General features: G+C 56.8%; 2 protein-coding genes across 11 annotated transcripts in view; one reads left to right on the top strand and one right to left on the bottom strand.

The window, feature by feature from the left end:
* Window positions 1-4,951, top strand: part of EDC3 (enhancer of mRNA decapping 3) — a 56,219-nt gene extending 51,268 nt beyond the window's left edge. For all 5 annotated transcript variants that reach the window (XM_019667979.1, XM_019667978.1, XM_019667982.1 and 2 more), the window contains one exon: window positions 2,584-4,951. In XM_019667979.1, the coding sequence (XP_019523524.1) occupies window positions 2,584-2,918 (335 nt within the window). In that variant the 3' untranslated portion in view covers window positions 2,919-4,951. The remainder of the gene's footprint in view (window positions 1-2,583) is intronic.
* Window positions 4,952-5,295: 344 nt separating this feature from the next.
* CLK3 (CDC like kinase 3) overlaps window positions 5,296-15,054 on the bottom strand; it is a 28,617-nt gene continuing 18,858 nt past the window's right edge. For all 6 annotated transcript variants that reach the window (XM_019667961.1, XM_019667962.1, XM_019667963.1 and 3 more), the window contains 11 exons: window positions 14,625-14,841; window positions 12,617-12,713; window positions 12,275-12,341; window positions 9,952-10,068; window positions 9,035-9,201; window positions 7,753-7,847; window positions 7,543-7,672; window positions 7,210-7,292; window positions 6,707-6,786; window positions 6,368-6,458; window positions 5,296-5,780 (listed from right to left, as the gene is read on the bottom strand). In XM_019667961.1, the coding sequence (XP_019523506.1) occupies window positions 5,604-5,780; window positions 6,368-6,458; window positions 6,707-6,786; window positions 7,210-7,292; window positions 7,543-7,672; window positions 7,753-7,847; window positions 9,035-9,201; window positions 9,952-10,068; window positions 12,275-12,341; window positions 12,617-12,713; window positions 14,625-14,841 (1,321 nt within the window). In that variant the 3' untranslated portion in view covers window positions 5,296-5,603. The remainder of the gene's footprint in view (window positions 5,781-6,367; window positions 6,459-6,706; window positions 6,787-7,209; window positions 7,293-7,542; window positions 7,673-7,752; window positions 7,848-9,034; window positions 9,202-9,951; window positions 10,069-12,274; window positions 12,342-12,616; window positions 12,714-14,624; window positions 14,842-15,054) is intronic.

The following is a 15,054-nucleotide window of genomic DNA, read 5'->3' as shown; positions in this document are numbered from 1 at the left end:
GTGGTGACAGGTGGAAAAGCACCATGAGTGTAAAGAGGGCTCTGCCAGCCTCTGGTGTTGACTCGCTGGCTTCCCGTCCTTTCACCCTCCCTCTCTCACTACTCAGATGTAAAGCTGGGGACCCATGTATTCCTTTCACAGATATTTACAGAACAGGCACTGTTCCTAACACTGGGAATAGGGCAATAGATTTTTTTTTTTCCCTTAAATCCATGCTTCCATGGAGCTTAGCATTCTGGTTATGACAGGCGAGATAAGTACCATTTTTGTTATGTCAGATGGTAGTAAGTGTTATGGAGACAAATGAAGCAGGGAAGGGAGATGGAGAGTGTTGGATGGTAGGGCGAGGAGCATTTCAGGGTCAGGGTGTCAAGGGCTTGTGAATCACTGTACAGGCTGGAACGTTTACTGGGGTGAGATGGGGAGTCACTGGAGGAATAAGCAGAAGGAAGACACAATCCAGCTTAGGTTCCAAATGATCATTGTGGCTGCTGCTCCACAGTAGACAATCGGCTTACAAAGAGCGTTAGAGGCTGTGATGAATTGGGAGACGATGCTGGCTGAGACCGTGGAAGTGGTGGAAGGTGGTTAATTTCTGAATCAATTTTGAAGATGGAGTCTGCAGATTGGATGTAGGAAATGCGAGAAAGAGAAGGTTATGACTCCAAGCCCTCTGGCCTGCGTAAATGGAAGGATGGAGGTACTGTTACTCAGCTCGGAAGACTTGGGGGACGAGGTTTGGGGAGGAAGGGCAGAAGCTCAACTAGAGATGCCGCTTGATATGCAGGTGGAAATGGTGACTGAGGAAAGATGAGTCTGGAGTTATGTGAGGGACCCACCCTGGAGTCGCACGTGTGTAGGTGGTATTTGAAGCCATCATGAGCCTGCGAAAGAGAGTACATAGAGAAGTTGTGAGACTGAGTTCCTTGTTTTGAAGTCAGAGCTGAGAGGCCAGCTGAGGAGACAGGGAAGGAGTAGTCAGTGAAGGAGAAGGAAAACCACGAGAGCCTGGTACCTGAAAGGCAGGGGAGGAGCGGAGGTGCGACGAGGGTGTCAGCAAGCCGTTCTAGGTCAGGTTCAAATGGAGACTAAGACTGGACCACTGGAGTTAGTGGTGTGGAAACCCCTGGAGCTCTTGACAAGAGCAGCTTCAGGTGGAGTGGCAAGGGTCACATCTGATTGGAGTGGGTTTAAGTGAGAACAGGGGAGAAGTAGAAAGATACGGCCCAAAGAAAGGGCCTTGCTAGGGCTCAGATGGCGAGTCGGGGCCAGAACCTGGGCCAGAGCCTCAGTCTCCTCACTCTCAGGCCAGGCGCCTGTGGGGCACACAGACCCATGGTGGCCTGTGCTAAGTAAGGAAGCCGTGCATCTCTAGCTGAAAATGTCATTACGTTAGGCTGAGAGCTGGGAAGGGTGCCTGGTGTGGGCTCCCCCTATGAAATCTATAACATGATGCCCATTCCAGGCAGTTCTTCCTCTGGCTGCCCCAAAGGTTTCCTATCCCAGTGCCAGGAGGCAAGCCTGAGGATGCCGACCCTTGAGTTTGGTCTGATTTCTGCTGTTCTCATTTTAACCTCTTAGATTGGTCACGACTTATCTGTTTGTTGTGATATCTGTTCTTACACTGATCCAGAGGCCTGGTTAGAGCAAAGAAATCTTTTCCAATACCTGAGAGAAGTGATAGGTTCCCTCCCCATTCTTTTTTATTTTTTTTTAAAGATTTTATTGGGGAATTGGGGGAGGGGAACAGCGTTGGGGAATTGGAGAAGGGGAACAGACAAGTTGTTGTCCTTTTGTTCTTCAGTCTAGTTGTGGAGGACGTTCCTTCACTGGCCCATGTTGGTATTATCATTGCGCTCTTCCTGGGTGAGGCAGATCGGTCGCTGGCCTCTGAATGGCCGCTCACAGCGGTTCTTGGCAGCTCACACCAGCTGCCAGTCACTCACGGTAGTTTATGGCAGCCCACTGCAGCAGGGGCTGCAGCCTATGCCGTCACCGGTGACTCATGGCAGCCCAGCTCCAGGTCAAGCTGTTGTTCACCATCTTAGCTGCAGAGGGCAGTGTCACTGGCCCTCATGTGGGATCTGAACCAGGGCCCTGCTGCTCAGAGCTGGTGTCCCAAGCCAGCTCTTAACCAACGAGCTATTCGGCCGGCCCTCTCTCCCCATTTTTAAAGTGGTACTGCAAGGAGGACCCATTTCCATGAGAATAGTGGGAGAGGCCAGTGAGGGCTAACTCTGCGGTGGACCCCTCCTCCCCGGAGCTCAGTATACCCAGGGAGTTGGTCAGATTGCAGAGGCGGTGAAGACCTTATGGCCTGAACAGCTCTGCACACCCAGCAGGACCATGCTACAGCGGAGGTGCTCTATGAAGACTGGGTCCATCAGGCTGACATGCCCTTGGTCTCGAGCACCCAGCCCAACCAAGCCTGGGAACTCGCAGGGCCTGAGTCCTGGCCATGCCATGGAGAGGCAGCCGAGTGGTGCCTGAGCAAGACACTCTGGCGGCCGCCTGGGTTCTAGTACCAGCCTGGGCTGCTCTCTGCTTTGAGGGATTTTCACATGGCACTCTCTCCACCTGCAGATCTACCCACTAGCCCTGTGGACCTGGTGATCAACTGCCTGGATTGCCCCGAGAACGCCTTTCTGCGGGATCAACCCTGGTACAAGGCAGCCGTAGCCTGGGCCAACCAGAACCGGGCACCAGTACTCAGCATAGATCCTCCTGTGCATGAAGTCGAACAGGGCATCGATGCCAAGTGGTCACTGGCTCTGGGCCTGCCTCTGCCGCTGGGAGAGCACGCTGGCCGCGTCTACCTGTGTGACATCGGCATTCCCCAGCAGGTATTCCAGGAGGTGGGCATCAGCTACCACTCACCCTTTGGCTGCAAGTTTGTCATCCCACTGCACTCTGCCTAGAGGGGCTCTGGGCAGGCTGGACACCAGTCCCCTGCTGCTCTTGACACTGAACTTGACAGCAAACGCCTTAAGGATGTGAAGCTTCATGGACCTTGTTAAATTTTTTCTTTTGGTTTGTTTCTTCTGTGAGAGAGCAGATCATATTTAAAGCTAACCTGTCACCTGCCCTTAACCAGGAAAGGCTTTCCCGCTGGGTGTGCAGGGCGGGTGTCCAGCTGAGTGCGCTGTGACTCCAGGCATCTCTCTACTCGACTCCCCGCGTGGCCAGGCGGGGCTTTGTTTACAGACATAGGCAGCTCACAGACTGTGTTTCAGGTTTACAGCCACTGGGCCTGGGCGAGCCCCTGCGGGTGGGATAGGTCCCGCTTGGGGGCCTGTGCCTGCTCTGTTTCAGAGCTTGTGACTTTGTCTCCCCAGCTCCCCGCCTCCGCGTCCCGAAGCTGGGCAGCCCTTCGCTCTGATCGCGCACAGATGGCTGCGCTGCAGCTGTCCGCTAGAGGGCGGACGTGCACTCCCCGTTCCCTGAGAGCTGAAGCCTCCCAGGGCTCCACGAGTTGATTTCGGGGCTTTTGACCCTTTCTCCTGAGCTGATCCAAGTTTTGTGCTGGGATTTTTTCCAAAAGACCTTCCTCTTTTCCACTCCATCACTCTGAGAGGCAGGGAAAGGGGCGGCATCAGGACGGTTTTACTATACTGGGATTTTATACGGTTTTTCTCTTGTCTTCAGCACAGGTGGTGTAGATTATGTTACTGTAGAACCACAGTGCCCATCTTGCCAGCAGTGCCCCCCAACCCCATACCCTCTGTAGCTGGGGGCTGAGTGTTTGCTTAGTCTGGGGCCAGACCCCTCAGGGTGTAGCTTTAATGTTCAGTATTAGGGAGGCCCCTGGGGGAGCCTGGTGCTTCTGTCTTCAGCCACCATTCCCCCACTTCCTTGCCTGCACACATAGCCCCATGCTGTTTTGTCCCCTCTGTCCTTCCCATGCAGTGCTCCTCTAGCTGTCATCCCAGAGCAGGGTGCATGCCCCTCCCCTGCCTGGGCTCCACCCCAGCTTATAGTGTCTGAATTTGAACCCTTTGATTGTCCACTCTAGATGAGGAGGCTTGGTTGGGGCCAGCACCCTATCTCAGAGATGCCAAAATAAGGCTAGTTCTGGATGAGCTAGCAGTCTGGGCTCAGCCACAGAAACCCTCTGCTGCTCGGATCACCCCCCCCCGCCCCCCCCCCGCCTGGGCCCTGGGGGCTGGTGGGATGGGGGCCATGCCCTGGAGGCCCTGGCAGTGGCTCTGGCAAAAGGCTAGTGCTTTCAAGCCTTTTCCAGGGCTTCAGGCTCCCCTCTGCTCTCTGCCCACCCTTTCTTGTTAAGGGGGTGAGTGGGAAGGCCCACCAAAGATCGTGTGTACAAGGTGGGTAGGCCCTGGTGCCATGGGTCTCAGACCGCTTGTCACTTTCCTTATAGGAGCATAGCCAGGACAGATGCAGCAGGGCAGAGGGCTGGTCCCTCCTTCTGGCCTCCCCGCCCTCACATGTTCAGTTGTCTCTAGCAGCGGGAGGCCGGAGTCTGAGCCCTGTGCTGTGTCCTCCCCGAGCCTCTGCTCACTCAGGGCCAAGCAGCTGCCACGATGGGCCATAACCTGAGGAGCAGTTGAGTTCCAGGCATTGCAGTCGGCAGCCATTCAGTGGGTTCTGGCTCCCTGACTGGGTACAGTGGGGAACAAGAGAAGAACCCTGGCTCGACTGCTCGCTGTAGTACATCTAAGTGGCCCTGGGGGTGATGGCCTTGTTGAGGGGCCACTGGGAGTTTGTGCCCAAGCCTCTCTTTTTTTCTCCCCTGGTGGCGCCGGAGCCTCTTCCTGCCCTCAACCTGGGCCTCCCCGGTGTCATTAAAGTATGTTCCCTCCATCTTGGGTCTTTTCAGAGGCATCCTGCCCAGTGCCCAGTCCCCAAGGGGCCCCAGTTGGGTGGTCAAGACTATCACTTATGCAGTTCTTGGGGAACCCAAACCAGCACTGAAATAAAGCTGAATGATGGAGTCCTGTGCTGTGTAAATGCTCTGTGGGCTGCAGTGAGGCACTATGGCCCAGCCTTAGCACCCCCCTGGTCCCATGCCGGACAACCTTCAGGAAGCCATAGTTTGGGCAGGTACAGCCTCAGGTCCCAGCCAGTGACAGGACCGGTGGGTAGGTGAAACCGGATGTTGCCTCATCGATTACAGAGGGCTGACAGGCACAGCGGGGGAGCAGGTGCCACCCAGGCCTGCCACCTCAGCCTGGGCTGCCCTTCTCCTGGACCCAGAGGGACAGCCCAGCTCATCTTGTCACTGGCTAGCCCTTCTGGGCCTGGCCCAGGTCACACTTAGCTCTCCACAGGCCGAACTGCTAAGAAAGACTTTATTAGTAAAGTAGGGAAGGGAGAAGGCAAGGAGCCTGGAGACGGACACACTGGTACCAGGGGTTACAAACAGTAAGAAACACTTTATTATAACTTTACAACATATAAATAGCTGGGGTCAAATCTGTGCTTCCTGGCAGCTGGGCGTCAGGTCTCCCCGCAGGTCCTGCCTTCCTTCTTTCCTTCACATTGCACTGTTCACTGGTGGCTGGGGCCCTGGGGCCCGGTGGTGAGGCTGGAGCCAGGGGCCCGGCAGCCCAGGCCTGCCCTCCTCGCCGCAGTGGCTGTGCCTGTCATCTGCTGGGGTTGCGGCTGCTGTGGAAGGACCGTTCCTCGGGGGTCAGGCCAGCGAAGAAGGGGTGCAGCAGGGCCTCGGCCAGTGTGATGCGCTGGGCAGGGTCAAATTCTAGCATCCTCCGCATCAGGTCAAACAGCTGCACGTGCTCCGTGGAGTCCTGGAGCATGTAACTCTGCTCGGGGAGAAATACAAGGCACCTCACTCAGGGACGGCAGGGTTGTGGGGAGCGTGCTGCATGGCTGAGGCGGCAGTGATGCCTCCTGGAAGCCGAACAACTCCTTTCTTTTCATGCCTGTTCCAGCATTTTGCTCTGAACTTGTCAGGCTATTGGGGGCAGCTTTCTGGTCTGGTGCCTCTGCCCCACATGATGGGTGGGGAGAAGTCACCTCTGCAAGATCCACTGTCCGAGCCTGAAATGCAGTTGGCAGAGGCTTCCTGGCCATGTCTAGGGCCCCGCCCCCCCCACCTCAGTCCTGCCTAGTTGTTCCCAAACTTGGGGTAAGGGGGGGCAGGGAGCCGCAGGGTCTCTGATGTTTGGCTCCTCTGGTGTTCCCCAATTACATTCATAACCACCCTGTGGGGAAGAGGGGGGGCTAAGGGCCCGTCTGGGGCAGTCTGCCAACACCCAGCAGCCCTGGGCACAGCCTGCCATAGAGTCGGAGCAAGGGGGCAGCCTTTAGCTGCCTGGCCTGTCTCTGCTGTGTGTGCCCAGTGCCTGGGGTCTCCTGGGCATGAGTTGGGCTCAAGCTAGAAACTGACCTTGAGAGGTTTGCAGTTCTCCTTCACATATCGGCCATCAGAGCTGTTCTCATCCCAAACCAGGCCCCCTTTGTAGAAATATTTCTGCTTCCTGAAAAGGACGGAAGGGAGGGGGTCACGTCTTGAGGGGGTAGGGAAGATAATGGCAGCAAAGCCTGACGGGGTCTTGGGCTGACCCAGCAAGGCAAGATGGTCTGGGCAGTAGGCTTGCCAGGTCACTTGGGCGTACAGGGAAGGCTGCTGTGAGCCTGAAGGAGCCAGGGAACATACTACAGACTGTCTAGTAGCTTGTTAACCCACAGCCAAGACAGGCAAGGCCGCTGGGCCAGGACTCCGTACCTGGTTCGGTGGATCATGTGTGATGGGATGGGCCCCAGGATTTTCTCCATCATCACCAAATGCTCTCGGTTTTCATGGGTCTGTGGAAGGTCAGGGATAGAGCAAGTGGGGGTTAGTACCAGCCTCAGCCCCTCAAGAGCAGGACAAAAAGATGGGCAAGTGTCTTCACAGCCTCTTTGATCTTGTGGTGACCTGCCAAGCTGGGGCCAGGGTGAGGCCACGTTCCTCACTCTCCCCAGACATAACCCACCCCTGCCCGTCTCACCCTCATGCACGCTGTGCCTCTTGTCTCGAATGCTCACTTCTCCGGCCCCAACCCTCCATCGTTGCCAGCTGAGTGCTCCCGCCACCCTGCCCTCCTCCTTCCCCTGAACACCTACAACCTTCATGAGTCTGAATGTCACAGCATGCTGGTTGGCAGGCCTTGGAAGGGTGCCCACGCCAAGGCCCTGTGGCCTGCCAGGGTATGGTATTCGGGGTAGGGGAGCAGTGGGGTGCCTCACCTGGAAGAGCGTGAAGCCCCGGTAGTACTCGAAGAGAATGCAGCCAATGCTCCAGACATCGCAGGGCTGTGCCCAGCCTAGCTCTAAACCGAGAGGGAGAGAGGCTATGAGAGTCAGCTCTGGTTCCAGCCGAGGGCATGGGCAGTTGCCACATTGGCTGGCAGGACTCTTGCCCAAACCCCCGTAACAAGTCCCTTTCTAAGTAAGGCCAAGTCGACAACCAGTGACTCATGACACTGGCCCTGGGTGGTAGACAGGCACATCGGTGCCTCTGTTCATTCCCTCCCAGCAACTGCCCGCTTCCTCTGGGTTGGGGGCTATACAGTCACTCACCAAGGATCACCTCAGGTGGACGGTAGTGACGGGTGGCAACAATGGTCGTGTGATGCTCATGGTCAAAGGTGGCACTGCCAAAGTCAGCCACTCGGATGCTGGTGTTCTTCACCGACTTCTCCTCACAGCTCTGTGGCAAGAAGGCCAGCCGGGTCAGAACTGCCCAGGGGGTAGCCCGGCCCTGGCGTGGGGCCTCCCTCCCACCAGTACCTTGTGCTCATTGTAGAGGGTTTCAAACTCAGAATTCACAAACAGGATATTCTCTGGCTTCAAGTCTGTGTGGGTCAGCTGGTTCTCATGGAGAACTGGAGGGAGAGGCAGGACAGGAGGGAGCAGGCTGAGAATCGGCTTCCTCCCTGGCCCCTGCCCGAGCCTCTGACACAGGGTCGTCAGCCGAGGGAGCAGACTGAGCTCTCTGCACACGCTTCCCTCTCAAAGGCTCACTGTGCTGGGGGCCCTGGAGAGTTTGGGTGCTTTAGAAGAGGAGGGCAGGGGAGGCTTTCCATGCACAACACTCCCTCAACCTCTCCAGGGGCCAGGCCTCAGCCTGTCTGTCACCAAAGCTGCAACATCAACCTTGGGGTGGGTCCCTCTCCCAAGCACCGCTTACAGTATGTGCAGCGCCAGGAGCACAATGAAAATGCAGGTGCCTTATCAGAAATTATGAACGTCAAGTAGGTGGCAACAAAGCTTGAAAGCCAGCACAGGGCCACCCACGAAGCCAGCCCTGCCTCTCACTTCTAGCCCTAAGCAGGGGACCTGCCTGTTTCCTCCAATCCCTGGCCCACCAATGACGGCTCCTGTCACCCCTCACGTTCAGGCTCCAGGCTCCCATCTGGCACTCTAGACCCTCAGAGCAGTGTGGCCCACCTGTCCCCACCACGGGCCCTCCTTCACCAGGAGTCAGCACGCAAAGGGCTCTGGACCATCACTGAGCTGCTTGCCTCACTGAGTGCGCTTGTCCCTGTCCCCTGCATCTACGCACACCCTGCTCTAGGCCTCTCCTCATCCCCAGGGGCCTGCGGTCTGGCTCCAGCCACCACAAATCCTGCAGTGCTGGGCACAGCCACCACCAAATACACTCCTAAAGGCTGGCAGACAGATGGAAAGTGGTAGTTGGACAGGGCTGTGTGTGGAAAGGAGCTGCGGGTGGGGTCTCCCAGGTCATTTGGATCTTTTCATCCTTCGCAGGAAAGTGCAAGCAGGCTTGGGGATCGGGCGAATTCTAGAGCAGCTCTCTTTTCTCTCCTCCCGAAGGCTGGGGGGGGGGGGGGGACGGCAGAGTCTGGCTCAGCAGGCCCCTGGAGAAGGCCGCAGCCTCTCCATCCACAGATTTCGTACCCGAAGACCTTTCAGTCAGGGGGCCCTGGTACATCAGGTTCACAGAACACTTAGCAGTGTGCAGACAGGAACAGGGGAGAGCAAGACCACCAGGTGACTTTCCTGCCAGGTATGTGGCCTCCCCACGCTCCATTTGCAAATGGACACTTACATCTAAGGGCGTGGCAGAGCTGGTAGGCCATGTGCCGGACGTGTGGCAGGGGGTAAGGCTGGAAGTTATTCTCCTTCAGGAACTCAAAAGTGTTCTTGCCCAGGAGCTCAAAGGCGATGCACATGTGACCGTGGAAGTTGAACCAGTCGGACATCAAGACACACAGGCTAGGGGAGAAAGATGGAGGCTCAGGCTCTGTGTAGGGGGCTGGCTGCCCCGCCCCACCCCATTCCCTCCTCAGAGGAAGCCAGTGCCCACTCAGTCCCAGGCCACTGGGTCACACACCAGGATGCAAACACATGAATCAGGTAACAGCAAGAGCACATCCCCATCAGCCATCACCCAAATCAACTCAGAACAAGGACTGAGCTTCCTGTTGTGAGAGGGGTGGGGGGCCTTCTGCCTCACCTACTTATAATATGGGCATCACCCCTCCCCTGCATCTCCAAGAAAAATGGAAGAATGCCAGGGTATGCCACAGGACCAGCAGTGCCTTTCCCAACTCCCTCAGCAGAGCTTCCTGAGTCTATGTGGTGCTTGGAGGAGAGGAAGTGCTTAGCATCTGTGTACCAAAGGTGGCCCCCCTTTGGGTGTTTGATTATGCCAGAGCCCCAAACAGCTTCCGGTTTCTATTTTGTCTGATACCCACCATACCTAGTGGTCCCTAATCCACAAATGCAGGGCTGTGAGGCCTGCCTCAGAACTCAGAGCTGGTCGTGGTGGAGCCTGGACAGGAACCCAGAGGATCCTCCCACAAAGCATGCTCACCCAGCTCCCCTGTCTATGGGTGGAGAGAGAAGGTATGGCGCCAACCAGGTGAGGGGACACTGCTCAGCCTCAGGGGGTCTAGGCAGTTGGGGCTGGAGGGGACGCTGTCCCCAGTGAAAGCTGTCCTCCCATTCCGTGCCGACACTCACAACTTGTTCTCCTTGTCCTTCTCCTTGATTTTTTTGAGGACGTTGATTTCTAGTCGGGCGGCCTCCCGGTACTTGCCCACATTGCGGATGATCTTCAGGGCGACCTGAGACTTCCCTCTGGCACCGGGGAAGGAAGCAGAGATTCTCTTGAGAAGCTGCCTAGCCCTTCCCCCACCCTCCACCCCAACCCAGCAACTTCTGGCAGACATCACTCAGGACTCCGGGACTCCTCCCTTGAGGAGAGCAAATACGTGATACCCAGCCTGCCCCATGCAACACCAGACCTTTACCCTTCTAACGGCAAGCTGCCTTGGCATCTGTGCCAGCTGTAGGCTTTTATGATCTCAGCCACTGCCAGCTCCTGGGAAGACTGGGCAGAGTAGTAGAGGCCTGTCCTGCTGACCAACACCAGCCCCAGAGCTGCTCCCTCAGTGACCCAACCTACAGGCTGGCCAGCCCTGCCCTGCCTGGCATTCCACACACACCCCTCTTGTGGCACCTCCTGGCTATGTCTGCCAAGTTTGGGCAGACGGCTCCCCTGGGGTGGGGGTTCCAGGACAAAGTGAAGGCCTGGCAAGAAGATAAGGGTGCCAGGAGTGGGCGCCTCCCACTGGGACCAAGGACAGCTCCCTGACCACACCCCCTCCGCCCCTCCTGCCGGCCTGCCTGCCACAGCATTTATCAGAAACCACTAAGTGCCAGGAACCTTGTTCAGTGTCCAGTGAGGATTTTAACAATTCCTGCTCTACATGTGCCCCCAGCCCCACCGCTGTATGTCACTTGAACTATACAAGCAGAAAAGGTAACTACAGAGGCTGGAAGGGACAGCCCAAGTTCAGATGCTGGGAGGGGAAGTCCAGCGAGCTGCTCTGGGCCGCAGGGTGTGGCCTCGGAGGCCTCTGGGAGGCTGGCCCTGGTGCCCGAGGAAAGGCCACAGGCTAGAAGGCAGAGGCGTCTTCTACAGAATACCCGCTTTTCTCGCCCTATCCCATTAGCTTTTCAGGGTAGAAAGGACCTCAGAGGCAAGGCCACCAGCCTCCTCCTAGAACAGGATTCCCCACTGGCACTCGTCCTCAGCATGGAGTTCACCACTTCCACAGGCAGTCTGCTCGCGTCAGGGCTGGACGGCTCTGAGGAGAAGGCCCTTCCTTTTGCTGGGCTGAGTTCTGCCTCTTAGCTGACTCCCCCTGGAACCTCTGAAGGTCCCCTGAACTCTGTGTCCACCCCTTAGTGAGTTCAAAGGCTGACTTTCACTCTAGGTACTCAGAGTGGCACAGCCCAGAGGCCTTAGCTGCCCCGTGTCACAGCTCAATCTGCCTCAGCTCTCTCTGGTCAAAGTCTACATGTCCCTATGCCCACTGGTCCCAACCCTAACTTCTTGGGTCCAAAGGGTGTTTACACAGGAACCAGGAGCCCAGGGAGGCTTCCTCTCAATCACCATCACCACTGTATCTTGGGGCCCCATGGCCACTGGACTGCTGCGTCTAACTATCCTCTCCAAGCACTTTCGAATGTAGGAGCCCCACAGCTTCACTCAACAGCCGGGGGATATGGGCAAACCCGGAGCATGCTGCTTCATCTCTAAACAAGTGGGAGAGACATGTATGGGCCGTATGTGGCTCAACTGAGACAAGCACTTTGTAGTTTAAGCACCAAACCAATGAGAGTGCCATTAAGGCAGGGAGGGAGGTAGTGGCTCCCAGGAGGCGGCCTCCCAGCTTAAGACAGAGGCAGCAAGGTTCTGGTCTTGAGGAAGGCCAGTAGGACACTGTTCAGTCTAGTAGAGAGCAAGGTACCCCCAACAGCACCTCAGCACACACGGGTACACCCCTGCTCTGAGCACACACAACCCCAGCCACACTGGAGGAGGCAGCAGCCTGCTTGATGAGAAAGCCCAAGGTTGTGTTTCTCTGCACTGAGACCTGTACAGTCTCTCAGGCAGACCTCTAGAGGGTGGGGACTCGTGCTTGGGCTGGGCTCAGCAGTACGCTCTACCACCGCCCAGGCCTAAAAGTGAACACAGGAAGCAGATCCACCCCGCGGAGGCAGCCTTGGCACACTGTTCTGGTATCTACCACACCACTCTGGGGAAGCGAGGAATCAGGCAGGCCAGCCATTTCACGGACCAGCAATTCTTGGGCAGGCATGCCACATGCCTATGGAACCCCAGTGGTTTCTCCCTATTTCAGGGGATCAGCAAAACGCCAACACGTGCAGGTCAGAACCCTGCTTTGGTGCTACCCTTCAAAAAGAAACAGGTTAAGCTCTGACTACCACCACCTTCAAGAACCTCAGGCCAGCTCTTCCGAGGAAGCTCGCTCACCTGGCATGGTCCAAGCACTCCACCACCTTGCCAAAGGTGCCTTCGCCCAGGTTCCCCACAATCTCATCTAGGAGAGAAAAGAAGCAGAGCATGAGAGTCTGGAAGACAGAGGGTCGGCAGCTCCTGCAGTTCACAGCATTCAAATTCTCAAAAACAAAAAAGGTTTCTCTCTCACTGCTACACTCTTAAAAACAGAAGTTGCTAGTGTTTGTGTCATTCAGGCAATTACTGGTGGCCCCGCTAAGGCACCACGCGCACTAGAGGCCCCTCCGGGCAGGAGAGGTCTGGTCTAACAAGGGGGTAGAAAGTAGAGAGGTAAAGTTTTACGAAAGGTGGCTGTACATCGCTCTTGGAGCCAATCGCCGATCCGGCACACCAGGTGGCCCTCCTTGTCATCTTCCACACTCCGGCTGCTGCGCTTACTGCTCTGTTGGCTTCTCTGCATGCACCGCCCCCCGAAACGCCATCCGACCAATCGCATGGTAGGCGGTTCCGATTGACAGATTGAGGTGTCAGTCAAAGGCAGAGGTGGAGACGGTGAGGAGCCGGTGGGTTGGTTGGTTGGTTGGTTGGTTGGTTGGTTGGTTGGTTGGTTGGATTTTCCAGATCCCAGCATTTCATAAGGCACACAGCATATATAACGATAGGGATATTGCAAGGGACACGTCAAGACACAAACTGACTTCAAAAACAGAAAAGTAAAAACAGCTACAGGTATGTAAAGAAAACTCGGACATTATCTAAGAGAAGGATGCCGCAAATGCTCAGAAAGATGACCAGCCTCTGCTGCCAGGGGGCCAGGCTGGCCGTTCAGAGAGCCACAGCCCTGACTCCCTCCTCCACCAAGTCTCCCCCTCCCAGGCCCTCCCACGACGCTTCGGCCAGGGTGAAGACGCAGTGCAAACGGCGCAAGAAGGTAGCTGGTCCAGCCTGGGTCCGATCATCCAGAATGGTCAAGGTCACTCTGGCTTCAGCTGCAGAATGCCCAGCCTGTCCTTGCCTGCCTGTTTGCCCATACAGCCCTGCAGGTACCCGACAGCTGCCACTCAGAGCCAAGCTGCTACCCTAGACGTGGCCAGACTTAAGACTTAACATCACCACCAGAAACGGCCTTCCATCAGCAACCCTTCTGCCACCAGCGTCAAGCGGGGAAGGAGCCCAGGATCCTCTGGGCTGGTCGACCTCCAGGCCTCCTACCACAATGGCCCACACAGGCCCCAAGCCAGCTCCTGCCCTGGCCTTGGCACCCATGCTACTCACAGGCCAGGGCCATCCAGAGCCTCATGACAGAAAGCACCAAAAAGAGAAGCAGAGCCACAGGCCTGCACTGCCCTTTTGTGGCAGTGTGTGGCTGTGTGCGGCAGTGTGCAGAGAGGCCACCAGGTCATGCTGGGCGCCTGCACGGTCAACCCACAGCACAGGCCACTCAACGATGTCACCGGAGCTAGGGAGAGAAGATGCCTGGCCCCCTCCACTGGTCCGCCACTTCTCAGGGGCCTCATGGCTGGCAGGAGGGAGTGAGAAAGGGAAGAGGAATGGAAAGGAAAAGACAACACATAGCCTCAGAGACACACAACGGGCTTTCCTTCCCAGAGGTCAGAGTGCAGTGTGGGCTCCTGGCCTCAGCAGGGATCTATACAACCCTGCATGCTAGGAATACCGCCAGACCCGGCTCTTGGCATGTGGCCTGCAACTGGACAAGGCTTGGGGTTGCAGGCCTTTCTGCCATTTCTTTATATGTCCCATCACACAGGCAGCTTGTCCCCCTCGCCTTGACTGCACCTCATGTGAAGAGGCTAGGCTGAAGAAGGCTTGGCTGGAGGTCCAAAGGGATGCTCCCAGTCTGAGCTGCCATGGGCACTCAAGCCTCCGGACCTCTGGGGAGGGGCGTGGAGGTGAGACTGCAAAAGTAGGTGTATTCCACACCAGTCGGAGCACTCAGCTGTGTGTGGAGGCAATCTTTAGGTGGGGAGGCCCAGGTAACTCCAGACCACCTACCAGCAACCCTATTAGGATTCCTAAGAAGTGTCCCCGGCCACGTGCACCCATGCAGTCTGTGCCTGGAGCATTGTGGAGACAGAAACCGGCCAGGGGCCAGCCAGCGCCGGAACCAGAGCCCCTACAGCTGCCACTGCCAACGGGTCAGAAGATAGAGGAGCTGGGCCCTCTGTTCAGGCCTGTACCTAAACCAGACGAAACATACACACACACACACACACACACACATGCACGCACACCAGATGCATGTGCGCAGGGCTGGCAGTACTCACCCAGACCAGCCAGCATGAGAGAGTGCTAGAAAGAGATGAGGCCTCGGAGCCCCAGCCAGCACACTCTGGCCAATACTCACCGAGGAGGCGCTGCTACAAGACCTAGTGCGGCGTTTGTGGCAGTGGTGGGCATGTTTGCGGGCCCGGTATGGCTCCCTCTCCCGTGACCGCCGACGATGATGGGAACGTGAAGATCCGTAGCAGTCCTCTCCAAAGGATGGGCTCCGCTCTTCACACCGGTACGTGTCACTGTCACGGCGCTCCCGGTATCGCCTCTGGTAGGGCAGGCGGTCATGGCTGCCAAGAGGGGGATGGGGACACAGGTCAGACGGGGCCCTTCCTCCCACCAGCCAAGTTCATGCTACCAGGCAAGAAGCATGTGGTGGGTCCCCTGCAAAGGGCTCACAAAGAGGCACCCTGACTAAGGGAAGTGGAGGAGGGAGGAGTGAGTGTGTGAGTGTGTGTGAGTGTGTGTGTGTGTGTGTGTGTGTGTGTGTGTGTGTGTGTGTG

The sequence above is a fragment of the Hipposideros armiger genome, unplaced genomic scaffold (assembly GCF_001890085.2).
Source record: "Hipposideros armiger isolate ML-2016 unplaced genomic scaffold, ASM189008v1 scaffold_511, whole genome shotgun sequence".
Classification (NCBI taxonomy): Eukaryota; Metazoa; Chordata; class Mammalia; order Chiroptera; family Hipposideridae; genus Hipposideros; species Hipposideros armiger.
The sequence above is the reverse complement of the archived record's forward strand: the minus strand, read 5'-3'. Positions and strand labels throughout refer to the sequence as shown.